Below are 13876 nucleotides of genomic sequence, written 5' to 3'. Positions count from 1 at the left end.
ATTGTACTCACCTGACTTAAGCAGGATACTGAGATAGGCTCATGAAATGACAATGGGAGCAAGATACCTACAGAAAGGCCCAGAGGCAGATGGATTGTTGGAGTGAAGGGTTGTGTGATTACAAGATTAGAAGACTAAGACAGAGTTGGGAGAGAAAAACAGTGGGAGGACGGAGAAAGCTGAAATGGCCTATGTACCAAATTGACCAAACCCAGGGCTGAAAACTGGAGAAGCTCATGATGTACTGTAAACTACAGGAACATCAAACTCTTACTATGTATGAATGGTCCAAGAAAGGAAACCTTACTGACAATTTATTAGTCATGTTATACACACTGCAGCAAGACAACCAAAACTTAAATACTTTTTTGTGGCCCAACACATCCCCCCCATTACCAGAGTATGGAATGTTAACAGAGGTCACTTTCTAACATATTCCATTATTAGGAAAGTTCAGGATGGAATAACAACAATATTATGAAAAGGTCAGATTGCTACTCACAACACAGAGGCAGCACTGAGACAGCACACAGGCACAATGAAAAGACCGCTAAACATTTAAGCTTTTGGCCAAAAGGCCTCCTTTGGAATAAGTATGTGCATAGCCCCCTCCACCCCTTCCCCCAGACACACACACACACACACACACACACACACACACACACACACACACAGCCATTCTCTCTGGCCGGCTACTGTGGCCCAACTGCAGACTGCAAATGCATCTCACTGAGCAGCAATGTGTGTTAGGTGGTGGTGGTGGTGGTAAGGAGGCAGTGTGGGATAGGGAGGAGGAAGGATATGATGATAGCGATGGGGAAAGGTGTTGTGCTGCCTCTGATAGTAAGCAGGGACATGATGGAGTCAGGATAGGGCTGCTATGGGAGCAGAAAAGGAAGAAGGTACAGGAGAGAAATAGAGCCAGGGAAAAGCCTAGTGGTTGCACTCACACAACAGGAGGCGTGCATATTGCTGGTTTGGGAGTGGGGACGGGATTGGCAGTTGGATGACAGGGACTGGCAAAGGTTGAGGCCAGGGAGATTACGGGAACAAAGGCTATGTTGTAGAGAGCGTTCTCACCTGCGCAATTATGAAAAGCACGTATTGGTAGGAAGGATCCAGATCGCACAGACTATGAAGCAATCACTGAAGTCGAGCACATTGTGTTGGGCAGCATGTTCAGCAACTGGGTGGTCCATCTGTCTCTTGGTCACAGTTTGGTGATAGTCATTCATGTGGGCACACAGTTTGTTACTTGTCATCCCCACATAGAAAGCAGTGCAGTAGTTGCAGTTTTGTTTGTAGATCACATGGCTGCTTTTGCAGATAGCTCTGGTTTTGGTGTCTGTGACAGGACTTGAGTAGCGGGTGGTGGTAAGGTGTATAGGACAGTTCCTGCATGTAGGTCTATTACAGGGATGTGACTATAAAGCAAGGGTTTGGGAGCAGGGGTAGAGTCAGGACGAACAAGGATACCACACAGGTTTGGTGGATGGCAGAATACCACTGTGGGAGGGATGGGGAGGATAGTACATAGCATATTCCTCATGTCAGGGCAAGAGGAGATGTAGTCAAAATCCTGGCAAAGAATGTGATTCAACTGCTCCAGTCCTGGATGGCACTGAGTGACAACTGGAGTGCGCCTTCATGGCCAGGTGATGGGTATGTGTGAGGTGGTAGCTGACTGGAGAGGCTGGACGGAGGAGATCAGTTTCTGAACGAGGTCGGGAAGGTAATTTCGGCCTGTGAAGACCTCAGTGAGACCCTTGGTACATTTGAAGAGGGACTGCTTGCCATTACAGATGCGATGAACATAGGTGGCTATACTGTATGGAAGGGACTGTATGGAAGGGACTTCTTGCTATGGAATAGGTGGTAGCTGTGAAACTGATGTATTGTTGGTGGTTGGTAGGGCTAGTCTGAATACAAGTACTGATGTAGCCATCCTTGACGTGGAGGTCAACAGTACGGAATGTGACTTATTTGGTTGAGGAGGAACGTGGACAGGGTGTTCTCACCCTCTGTTCAACCCATGAAGATGTTGCCATTCAACATCAACCAGGTGAAGAGTTTGGTATTCTTGGTGTTTAGGAAGAATTCCTCTAGGTGTCCCATGAATAAGTTGGCATAGGATGACGTCATGTTGTCAACGGCCTTGCCGCGGTGGTAACACCGAATTTAAGCACTGTCACACTTAGCTAGCGCTTGGATGGGTGACCTATCTGGTCTTCCGAGTGCTTTTGGCAAGCAGGGTGCATTCAGCCCTCGTGACACAAATTGAGGAGGTACTTGATTGAGAAGTAGCAGCTCTGGTCACGAAAACTAACAACGGCTGGGAGAGAGGTGTGTTGAGCGCATGCCCTCTATATTCACATCCAGTGACCCCTATCAGCAGAGGATGACACAGCGGTCGGTCAGTACCATTGGGTCTTCCAGGGCCCGTTCGGACAAAGTTTCAGGATGGTGCCTTGTAAGTGCCCACCGCTGTACCCCAGGTTCGTTTGTAGGTGATGCCTTCACAGGAGAAGTAACTGTATGGGAGGATATAAGTGGTCATGGTGACCAGGAAAGAGGTCATAGGATCGGTAGTCAGTCGGGCATGGGGAAAGGTGTTGTTCAATACCAGCAATTCCCTGGGTTAATATCCAAGTCTTGCCACTATTGAACAATATGTAAAGGGAGGTGGCATCAACAGTTAAGAGCTTGGTGCTGGCTGCTAAAGGAACAGGTATTGTGGAGAGTTGGTGGTAGAAATGGTTGGTGTCTTTTATATAGGATAGATTACAGGTAATAGGCTGAAGGTGCTGATCAATGAGAGGAGAGATTCTCTCAGTGAGTGCACAGAAATTGGTCACAATGGGGTGTCCAGGGTGGCTGAGTTTATGGATGAATCTGACGGCCAGCAGGGTCCCTCCACCAGGTAATCCCTGCAGTTCATAACTTCAGTGATGGAACCTTAGGTGGCAGTTAGGATTACAGGTTGGCATAATTTTTTAGGTGGTGGACTGCAGTTCTTTCTGCAGATGTAAGGCTGGTTCACATGTTAAGAGATTTCAGGAATGATGATGAGACCAGATTCAAGGTTAGCAAATTCTAGAAAGTTAACTGAGGAAGGTTTGGGGGCAATGGGGATGGATCATGTTTGTGCAGAGGAGTGAACTGAATCAGGATTCAATAATGATTTTGGATTGGGTCCAATTGGTTGGGTTAGTGGGAAAAAATTGTTTCAATTGTAAGGACAGGGAGAAGAAAAGAAGAGCTTTTAAAAAGTCCATTGTGATTGAATATGGGAGTGGGGTGAAAGGTAAGGGCTTCGGAAAACACTGATACTTCTGTGGGACAGAGGCTTTTGGAGGTCAGATTCATGACTGTAGATTGGGTCTTTTTAGGTTCTAGATTCGGTATGGTGGTGGGATGTAGTTTCTGAGGGTGTGGTAAATGTAGTAGGTCTGTGAGGCAGGGCTTGTCAGCTATGAGGGGATGCAGTGGAGGTTTGAGGGCTCCTCTTATGGTGATGGATAATGGTAATCCATGGCGGGAGTAGGAGACGAACAGGTTAGAGAGGTTTTTGAGGTGGGGTTGTGCATGCTGCTCTATGTCTTGGAGGATAAGAGTTTCAATCTGGGAAATGGAATGAGGGAATTAGGAATTGCAGAGCTGGAGAGTTTTATGGATGGAGAGGAGGTATTGCAAGGATATTTGGACCTGATTTATATAGTTTTGCAGGACTAGGTTGGTGAGAGATAAGGACTGACAGAATTTGAAAAGGTACAGATCATTGTGTACAGAAGGGTTGCAACTAGAAACGGATAATTTGTTGGTCAGGCTAGGCCACGTTTGGGTGCTTTCTGTTTCTGAAGAAGGCCTTTCAGCCAAAAGCTTAAATGTTTAGCAGTCTTTTTATTGTGACTAACTGTGACTTGTCGGCATCCTGCTTATGGTGGGTGGCAGTCTATCATTTTCATAACATTACCATCACATTTTTCTGTCATTTTTTCCACCTTTACTAGTGGCAATTTTTTGTTCAGTTTTTCCTATCCTAGTGCCATTTCTTCCTCTACTCTTTCCTGTTCATACAAACCAGTGTTCTTTTCCTATTCTCCTCTTGTTCTCTTTCTGTCACCATCCTTTTTTTCTTTCAATAAATCAAAACAAACCACTGATCTCAGACCCATTTTCTTAGTTATTTTACTTTATTGTACCATTTATCTTCCCTTTTCTGCTCAACTCTGCTTCTGCTTCATTTTCTAAATGCTCTTGTTTGTAATAGTAATTTCCTTCCAGTCTAACAGACAGTTCATCTTCCTTTTCTTGTTTAACCTACAATAAATATTTTCTTTTTCCAAAGGTCTGTGTAATTAATATTGTGACTTGTAGCAACCATCTTGCTTCAACCACTGTAGTTTCATTGTTAGGCCATGAATGATTCATACCTATGCTAATGGCACCTACAGCTTTATATCTAACCTCATTATTTAAATACTTGAAATCTTTTGGAATTTGCTTTGTTTCTCGTGATTCTTCTCATTTAACCAGTTATTAATATATTTCGGATTAAAAATGTATAATGTATTCCATGATTATTTTTATTTGAAAATAATAACACTAGGAAAACCTTTTTTATTCAGTTTCCCTTTTTATATGTATCGCTGACACTTTCATCTGTACCTAATGCCAAGCATTAACATTTTGCCCCACTCACAGTCCATACTGTCTCAGAATTCACAGTGTACCAATGGTGCTTTCATACTCAGCCCGTCATTTCTTCTCTCTCTCTCTCTCTCTTTTTATTGTTATTACTATAAATATAGGCAGTAGGCTGTGGCATAAAAGGTCTGTGTCCACTAGCAAGTAACTTCTGCATGCACTTGCTGCAAGTACTCAGAGATGCGTTTGCACTACAGTTGAGTTGTGAAACAGATAAGCATTCCCGCATTATTACTATTACTGAAGAAAAATTGTGATGAAAAACAAAGTCAGAAAAAGGAAATGTTTGGGTGAAGATTTGGAAACCACTGAATGAACTTCACTCAGATTGCAAACTTTCTGAGGATGTTTTATGCAAGCTCTGAACGTCTTCTGTCCATAGTACAATCAAATATTCAAGAACAGGGTACATATGTGCAGCAAGCTATAGCACCAAGAGATCGTCTTCTAATTACTCTTTGATTTCTGCAAATGTATTTATTACTTTTACACTAACATTACAAATTCAGTGAAATTTTAATACATCTGCACTGGTATTCTACTTGCCCTTCTGGTGAAACAAAGTAATCAATAAATCCATTTCACACTTCCTTGACTTACTATGGCCAGTTGTAAATTTTAAGGCTTCCATGGCACACCTTTATGCCTTTCTCCTTGTCAACACTGATATTTCTGTACTGCTATTGAATCCACAGAAGTTCTGAAAGTTTGAGAAAAACTTCTAGCAACTGGTAAGTTGCAAGGTGCAAGATACGGTTCCCAATAACCTGTGGAAGCTCCTTCTGGAACTTGATGAAACGTTGGGAAGTTGTTTGCTGGGGATGTGTCCAAGTCGAAGAACTTACAGAAGTAGCTTCTAGTAGCTTCTGGAAGTGACTTGAAGAAGTTTACTTGCTAGTGGACACACACCTTAAGAACTTGTGACTCGTACGATTTGAAAATGTTTTGTAATTTCTTCTTATCTTTAATTTTATTTTCACCGTTCACATTCACCAACAATAATGGTACTCTTTGTTTGAAAGTTTCTTACAATATTTCATGAAATAAATAACCTTAAATATATACTTCAGTTCTAAACATAAGTTTGGTTTTCGCACCTCTGCAGCATCTTTTAATAACCCACACCATTGAAAAAGAATTACATTCTTGCACAGCAGACATACAGTGACCAACATCTACACATTTCTTAAAACTGCATTTTACTGTAACAGTATTTCCCTCGAATAAGATAAAGACTATGTAATTTATCGATTAGCCAAATAATCAATAAACAAGCCTGGTTACATTTTTTTGAGAAAAAATAAAAATGTTACTTTGTATCTCTTACCTTCTGATTTGGGAGTTATTTGTTTCAAAAGATACAACTGGCGCTGCTTATCTGAAATATTAAGAAAAATGAACTAATAATGATGATGATAATGATGATAATAATAATAATAATAATAATAATAATAATAATAATAATAATAATAATGTGTTCAGGTGGCCTGGCAAAAATTTTGTAAAACATTCATCTGAGTGTATCTGAAATATTAAGAAAAATGAACTAATAATGATGATGATAATGATGATAATAATAATAATAATAATAATAATAATAATAATAATAATAATAATGTGTTCAGGTGGCCTGGCAAAAATTTTGTAAAACATTCATCTGAGTGCACATTTATTTAATTTTATGAGAACATAGGTTATTGTGGGCACTGTCCATAAAGTTAAAAATTCTTCAATCACAGTATTGTCACTGAACAGCCAGTCAATCATGAACTTTTACAGCAATACATGTAAGAAGTGTCTTTTTCTAAATGTGTGAAATTCTGACAGTGCATCACAGTGTGAAGCCAGTTTCCAGAGGAAAGCCTCAGCAAGAATGATGAAACACTGGATATAAAGATTCTGGAAAGAATGACACAGTGCCAAATCCCAAATACTGTTATTTAAAAATTCTTAAGTACAATTTCCAAAGGTGAGAGAAAGAATCACACATAGACAAAATATAAAATACTCTCAATAGTTCAGGGATAAATTGAGCCAACTTTTGTTAGATTAGTGAAGTCAATAGGAATACTGAAGGATCCAAAAAACCAAGTCTCAAGACACCTGCATCTACCAGGTACTACGGAACTCTGAATCGTGTGTCTAAAAATTCACAAACAGAAAAAGAATCGCAACACCAAGAAGGAGCTGTGTGACAAACAAAAATTGCTAGGCATGTTTCTACATCTGAAAGATTATATCTATTCAAATTTCTCACCAGTCACATAAGAGAGACGCTAGTAGCACTACTATGAGGATGCAAATAGGATAATGCTTTATCAGTCATGAGCGATAATTACCTTTAAGATTGGACATGGTGAATTGATGTTAGCCAAGAATGCCTTTAAGGCAGCAAAGACACCATTATTAACACCTCATGGAATTTTAACAAGGTCATGTCACAGGTTTCTGAGAAGCTGGATGTTCCTTCTGCGACAGCGCACAAAGACTCGGTATGAATGTGACCACTGTACATGTTGTTGGCAGCAGTGGTCACAAGAATGTATGGTCGTAAGGAGACCGGGCTGCAGACGGCCAAGTGGCACTAGCGAGAGGGAAGACTCATGTATGGCATAGGGCTCTGGGGCACTGCAGTGAATCTGTGACAGCAATTTGAGCAGCAGTTGGCATCACAGTGATGCAATGAACTGTTACAAATCAGTTACTTCGAGAACAGCTACTAAGCCAGAAATCCTGTAGTGTGCATTCCACTGACCCCGAGCCACCACTATTTGCAACTTCTGTGCAGTCCAGTGAGAGTCCACTAGAGGGCAGGGTGGGGGTCTGTTGTGTTTTCTAATGCAAGCTGGTTCCACCTCAGTGCCAGTGATGTCCTTGTGTTGCATAGGAGGAAGCCAGGTGAGGACCTGCACCCAATCTGTCTATGTGCTGGATACGTTGAATCTACACCTGGAGTTGTAGTCTGGGGTGTGATTTCGTATGAGAGAAGGAGCACTCTCTTGGTTATCCCATGCACCCCGACTGTAAAACTGTATGTCAGTCTGGTCATTTGACCTGCTGTGCTGCCATTCACAAACAGCACGAGGTGGGGAAGGGCAGGCCATTGTGATTCCTCGCTCAATATGTGTTCTGACATGTTCCACATCCTGGAGGACCTCCTCACTATGAATCAATTGGAATGAAAGTAAATCTAATCTAAACTAAATCTAATCTTGACAGTTCAGTTATTCCATGTTGGTTCCCATTTGGAAGTTCGGTAAATATATCCTACGGGTCGGTAGTGGTAACTACAACCCATAGGTAATTTAAGGAAGCATCCCTGTTTCACATAAATGATGCTCTTTTTCTTCTGCACATCATAATGTTCTATTTTCATTTTTTTATGCTTCATAAGGCCGCTTCAGTGTCATGTTTACTCTAACTAAAATGAACACAGAAATGAAACTGCATAAAACTTAAGTAATGTTTACTGTTTACGTAAATATGTAATTCTTTGGTTTTTTTTCTATTTCATAAGTGATGATACCAAGAAGAGAGAGATGCGTAAGATGCCATCTCTGACTCCACCCAGAGCAACAAAAGTAATGGGCGTGACACCTTGTGGAATACACGTCAATTACACCAAGCTGTGGATTCCAAAGAATAATCCAACTGTGAAACATAGCAGAAAAAAACACCAAAGAATTAATATTGAGAAAAGAAAGGAATATACAAAACGAACTTAAGCTTCAATATCTGAAAAGTATGTTAATTAAAAGGTAAGTTGACAACAACAGGCACTGTTATTTTAATGAAAGTTTACAACCAGCCTAGCTCATAGCAGTAAAGCTATCTCCCAAGTTAAAATTTTCTACCAGCAAAACCAAATTTACAATGCAAATTCAAACAGATGCATTATTTTCAGGCCCTCTGAGGTTTACACAAAGAAGTTCGCATAATAGGGAAAGTCACGTTTACGATTTAACATTCACAAACAGCAATGTACCAAGTAGTGTTATTGCTGCCAGGTGGCTCAAAATTCTCATTTGCATGCACACCAAAAATATCTGAATTATTCTTCTTTTGTGGCCTCATTGTGCAACTTCACTCAGTCATTTTCTGGTCATCTTCTTCAGTAGGTTTTCTTTCGGAATTGCCCAATATCTTTCATTCTTTATGATCTTTTTCGTCCTTCCTCATCTGTGAGATTCTTCTGTTTTATGACTCTGATACCTTAACCAGGCTTGGTGTCTATCTACCACTGTTCTACCACATACATCGTTCTCTCTGAATTGTAATAATTCCATCTGGCCTTTAATAAATTTATACTGTATTACATATGAAGACTACGAAAACGAGAACACAAAATAAATTATTGCCAGCACTGGGATTCTTGTGTGTGTCCTTGTTAATTCTGTAGGTAACACTGGTGTGCTAGCAGTGTTTTGCTATAAGCTTACATCAGTTCATCGTACGAGGGTTGCCCAGAAAGTAATGCACCACATTATTTTTCCTTCAATGAGAAATACACACATGAAAGAATGGTGTTTTATTACACACCATATTTTTCCATATAATCTCCATCCCGTTCTGTGGCCTTCCTCCTGTGCAAAACAAAACCATGTATGCCCTGTTGGGACCAATCCTTGTCCTGATGGCAGAGCCAGTGCTTCACTGTGTAAATTCTGATGACCTCACCCTCGGTGCCCAGCTACTAACTGTACTTTTGTCAACAGCAGAAGCTCCACAGACTTTGCACAAGCGTTTGTGAATATTCCCCACAGTTTCTTTCTCTGCAGTGAGAAATTCAACAACAGAACGTTGCTTGTAACATACATCACCTAAAGACACCATTTTGAAACTGCACTGCAGCAACACAATCTGCCGTAAGTGATGGAAACTTGGCGCTCACTCAGAGACTTCAAATAATACATATGTACCATTTTGCATTCATAGCATTGTTTTCAGCTGAGGAAACAAAAGCGGTGCATTGCATTCTGGGCAACCCTTATAATAATTCTGCAGAGCTTAGCCATTACCACGTGTAGCGTTGTTGTTAGACAAAAAGAGATTGCCCATAGCCTGATAATAGCTGGTAGCTAACAACAGGAATTAGTGAATAGAGGATTATCACAATATTCCTTTTGCATTTTAGATTTACATATACATTCCTTAATACAGAGCAATTGGCTGAGATGGGAGCAAAGTACTTGGTAGCACTACATGTGAATGAGAGAGAGAGAGAGAGAGAGAGAGAGAGAGAGAGAGAGGGGGGGGGGTGAGGGGGGAGAGTTGTTTATCATGAACGACCTGGATTTTAGTTTGTGGAGCTTCTTATAGATAACTAGATGGTTTTCACTGAATGCAAAAATCTTGCATCATTTCACATTAAGATTAGTGACACATACTTAGAAATATTGTTGCAAATGTAAGGAACAGCAATATGCAAGGACATGAATTGAAACACTTGGGTAGGTTAAACTGTCAGTAAAATAAAGAGCAGGTTTCAGTTTATTGGTAAATTTAAAATTATTTATGAATACACTGCTCGCACATCATGCAGACCAGTTTATGATGGAAATTACTTAATCCAAATGAGTAAATATTACTCAGCATTACTTACAAATAGGTTCAAATGCATACAGGGTGCTGTAGTATGCAGAGTTGGAAAGATCTGCACAGGGTAGACTAGCATGAAGTGGTGCAGCAAACCCATATCCATACAGAAGACCACAACATTATATTAAATCCATTCATGTTGGTCCACTTTTGCATACTAAGTTAAAACAGGGTTTATATTACAACTGTGTGACATCAATTACATCAACACAAATTGGCAATGTATTGTATCATTACCTTTGGGTTTATTATCTTTTGTTATGTACCAACAGGGCACACGTAGTTTGCATGTGGGCATGAAAAAGTGTATAATTTGGTGGCATTACATCAAATGCGATACTTGGTGGCTGGTTAGTAGTATGTGTGGTATTGGAATTTCTGTGTCAACAGTCTTGCTTACCACAAGACAGGGTATTTGAGCACACTGTGAGAAATGTAATGAAGATGGGAACAATATTGAATCCAAAATAATACCACACTTCTTTCTGATGGCACAAATCAGTGAAGATTCTGGAAGAATTCTGAAATGTCTGCAAATGGAAATAAAAACCAAACTGTGTTATCAAACTAACTTACATCTTACGTCTTACATCTCATCTTAATGCAAGTGAATTATTTCAAAGTGAAGTTGGTCTGCTAAGAAAAACGATATTCTAGTAGGAGCACAACAGTTTTATCATACAAATGCTTAATGAAACAAGGATATCACTCTGAAGTGCAAGAAATTTCTTGATGTGAATCCAAAGCAGCTGCAAACAGATACAAATAAAAGAAAAATTGAATGATTTGATCAACCTCGTCTCGAATCATTCCAGCAATGAGTGAAAGAAATTAGATGATTGACAAGCGTACAAAAAGTTATTTCCAGAACAGTCAAATAGAGCTACTGAAACAAAACAGCAGTTATTGTGAAATAAAGCAATCAGACACATTATCAGCTGAGATAAGTGTTACTGTGATCAAAATGATACCTAAAAGAAATACCTCCATGATCGGAATTTACTTTCTCACTTGAGGAAAATTAACTTCACTGTGTAATTTCTTATCTTGTATCTCTAGTAGTTTTCCAGATGGGGTGAGAGGGGAGGGGGGAGGGGGGAGGGAGAGAGGGAGTGGGAGAGGGAGGGAGGGAGAGAGGTAAAGAGTAGATAGTGCTTAGCTTTGGGAACCACAGACAGATTGTAATGTCAGTCAAAGAAATCCACAACTTAGACTTAATAATGTGCAATACTTCAGTAACATTTGCAGTACACATTATTTTTTTGCTACTGGTTTATTAGTAGGAAAAGGCATAAGCTTTGTCAGAACACAAGTAGTCAGTAATCTATCAGACCATATTAAATTCTTATGAATAATGTGTTGGAATTTAAAATTGAATTGAGCAAGTTCCTGTTGAATTTTTCTATTCCGCTGGAGAGTGTCTTCATAGAACTTCTGAAACTTAATATTTTATTTTATTCTGTGAGGAATATAGGTACTGAACTTGAATAAAACGTACATCCCTGACATCTTTAGCATACTTCTGAGAGCCTTCTACCTTCAACTGAATACAGCTAATGAAATTTACCCAAAGAGGCCATTTCGTAAAAATTCTCCATCATAACTAGTCAAGCCCAAAGTAAATGCATCAATTTTATGTTCGTTTATATATATCAGAAAAGTGTTCTGAAAGAAGACAATGGGATAACTACTACTGGAAGTTATTTGGCCTTCTGATTACATCCAAAATATGTGAGCTTGTTTTTCACCTTTCCACTAATTGGAAAAAAAAGAAAAATGTTATTGAATTTTGCCATTTTTCAACAAAAATTCCTTATAATAAGATGCAATAGTACAGTACCCTGTTAGCTACAATTGTATATCACTTTTAATTTATAGAATATGGCTGCATTAAAAATGGTTTCTTCTTTTAATAATAATCACACATTTGTGCAGACAAAGAATTTGTACTTGATTTCTTTATACTGTACATCCACATTAAAAAATTCAGAACACTTATACTCACCAAGAACAATAGTAGATCTGTTGTGCTCAGTTACTTCTGGCAATGGCACATCTGCATCACTGTAACCTTCATTTTTCCACTTGCAACGAGTAACATGTTTGGACATTCTTTCATTTGGTACCCTGTGTTGGCTACTTATTGGGCAAGTCACCATACTACTTGAAATGTCCTGGAAAGTGTCAGTAAACAAACTGTCATGGTATTCAATTCATCCTTTCCCAAACTAGAGTGTAATACATACAAGAAGACACAAAATAAAAACTGCTGATATGGTGCAGTTTCAAAGTTGCTTTCTGTAGTTACTGCAAACAGCAGAATCACTAAACATTACCCTCAAAACAGTTTTAATCTCAGTTAGAGGATCATTCATAAATGGATTTATTCTCATTTACTTTCATAGTTCTTAAAATACACAACTCTGCATAGTATTAAGGAGGCAGAGAAAAGTTATTTTCTGCTACGCACCTCTGCAGTCCCAAATGTGTTTTATCTATTTTATAAGGTGACACAAATGTGAGGGCATATAACTGCCTTTGCTCAGTGCTTATTTGTTTGTTAGTGTAGGTATGCCAGTATGCCTATTCTACAGGGTGAAGAAAAACTGTGTCACGAAATTTTAACCCTGGATAGCTGATGTCAGTAGCAACCAGAATTACTAATTTTGTGTGGGTCGACAATGCACAATTTTTAAACTATAGAAACTAGGCGCCACGCGCTCCAACTAGACATGGGGTTGCCCTGTTGCTGTTCGTCAGCGTTATGGTTGTCGGTTCACACATACAATCTTCCCCCCCCCTCACTGCTGCAACGTGATATGCACATGTGTCGAATAGGTCTTGCTGTTTGTCTCCACCTCACATCAGAGGTATTCACACATAAGCTTCACTTCGGAGCACACACACGTCACCTGCAATTTAGTCATACAGTAAGCATGGCAGCACAGCATCTGTTTGAAGAAGAACAAGATATGGTTTTTGTTTATGGACTAACCGACGGTAATGCGCATGAAGCTCAACGGTTGAATGAGGAACAGTACCCAGCAAGATGCCACACACACCCGTAAACGCTCATAGCAATTCACCGGCGACTTGGGGAAACAGGCTCATTAGCAGGATATCATGGTGAAGCTGGAAGACCCTGAACACAACAGGATGCTACACTTGAAGAAACTGTTCTCGAGTGCTTGGAGGAAGCACCTACGAGAAGTACTCAAGTGTTTGGACACGACATGGGGGTCACTATCAGTTAGTCTGGGTGGTCTTGAGGGATGACAGCCAGCATCCATTTAGTTTTCACCGTGTCCAAGACCTAAATCCTGTGGCGGACAATGAATACAGGCTAGGGTTTCTGCGATGTGTTGCACGAGATCCTGACTTCGCACCATTGTGTTTTTTACTGATGAGTGCATCTCCCACCGGGACGGCCTTTACAACGCTCAAAACGTTCATTACTGGGCAAGGGGAAATCCTCATGTCACACATGTCCACAGACACCAGGTACGGTTTTCTTTGAACATTTAGGCAGGCATTAAGGGTGACCATCTGATTGGGCTGGTCCATCTACCTC

General features: G+C 40.1%; 1 protein-coding gene across 2 annotated transcripts in view; it reads right to left on the bottom strand.

The window, feature by feature from the left end:
* LOC124746297 (U11/U12 small nuclear ribonucleoprotein 48 kDa protein-like) overlaps window positions 1-13876 on the bottom strand; it is a 74378-nt gene that overhangs the window by 48901 nt on the left and 11601 nt on the right. For both annotated transcript variants that reach the window (XM_047248941.1, XM_047248942.1), the window contains exons 2-3: window positions 12311-12479; window positions 6035-6085 (exon numbers count right to left, since the gene is read on the bottom strand). In XM_047248941.1, coding sequence (XP_047104897.1) covers window positions 6035-6085; window positions 12311-12479 — 220 coding nt within the window. The remainder of the gene's footprint in view (window positions 1-6034; window positions 6086-12310; window positions 12480-13876) is intronic.

This window comes from Schistocerca piceifrons, chromosome 1 (genome assembly GCF_021461385.2).
Source record: "Schistocerca piceifrons isolate TAMUIC-IGC-003096 chromosome 1, iqSchPice1.1, whole genome shotgun sequence".
In the NCBI taxonomy this organism is placed as follows: domain Eukaryota; kingdom Metazoa; phylum Arthropoda; class Insecta; order Orthoptera; family Acrididae; genus Schistocerca; species Schistocerca piceifrons.
Note: the sequence above shows the minus strand (reverse complement) of the source record. Positions and strands in the feature narration are given on the sequence as shown.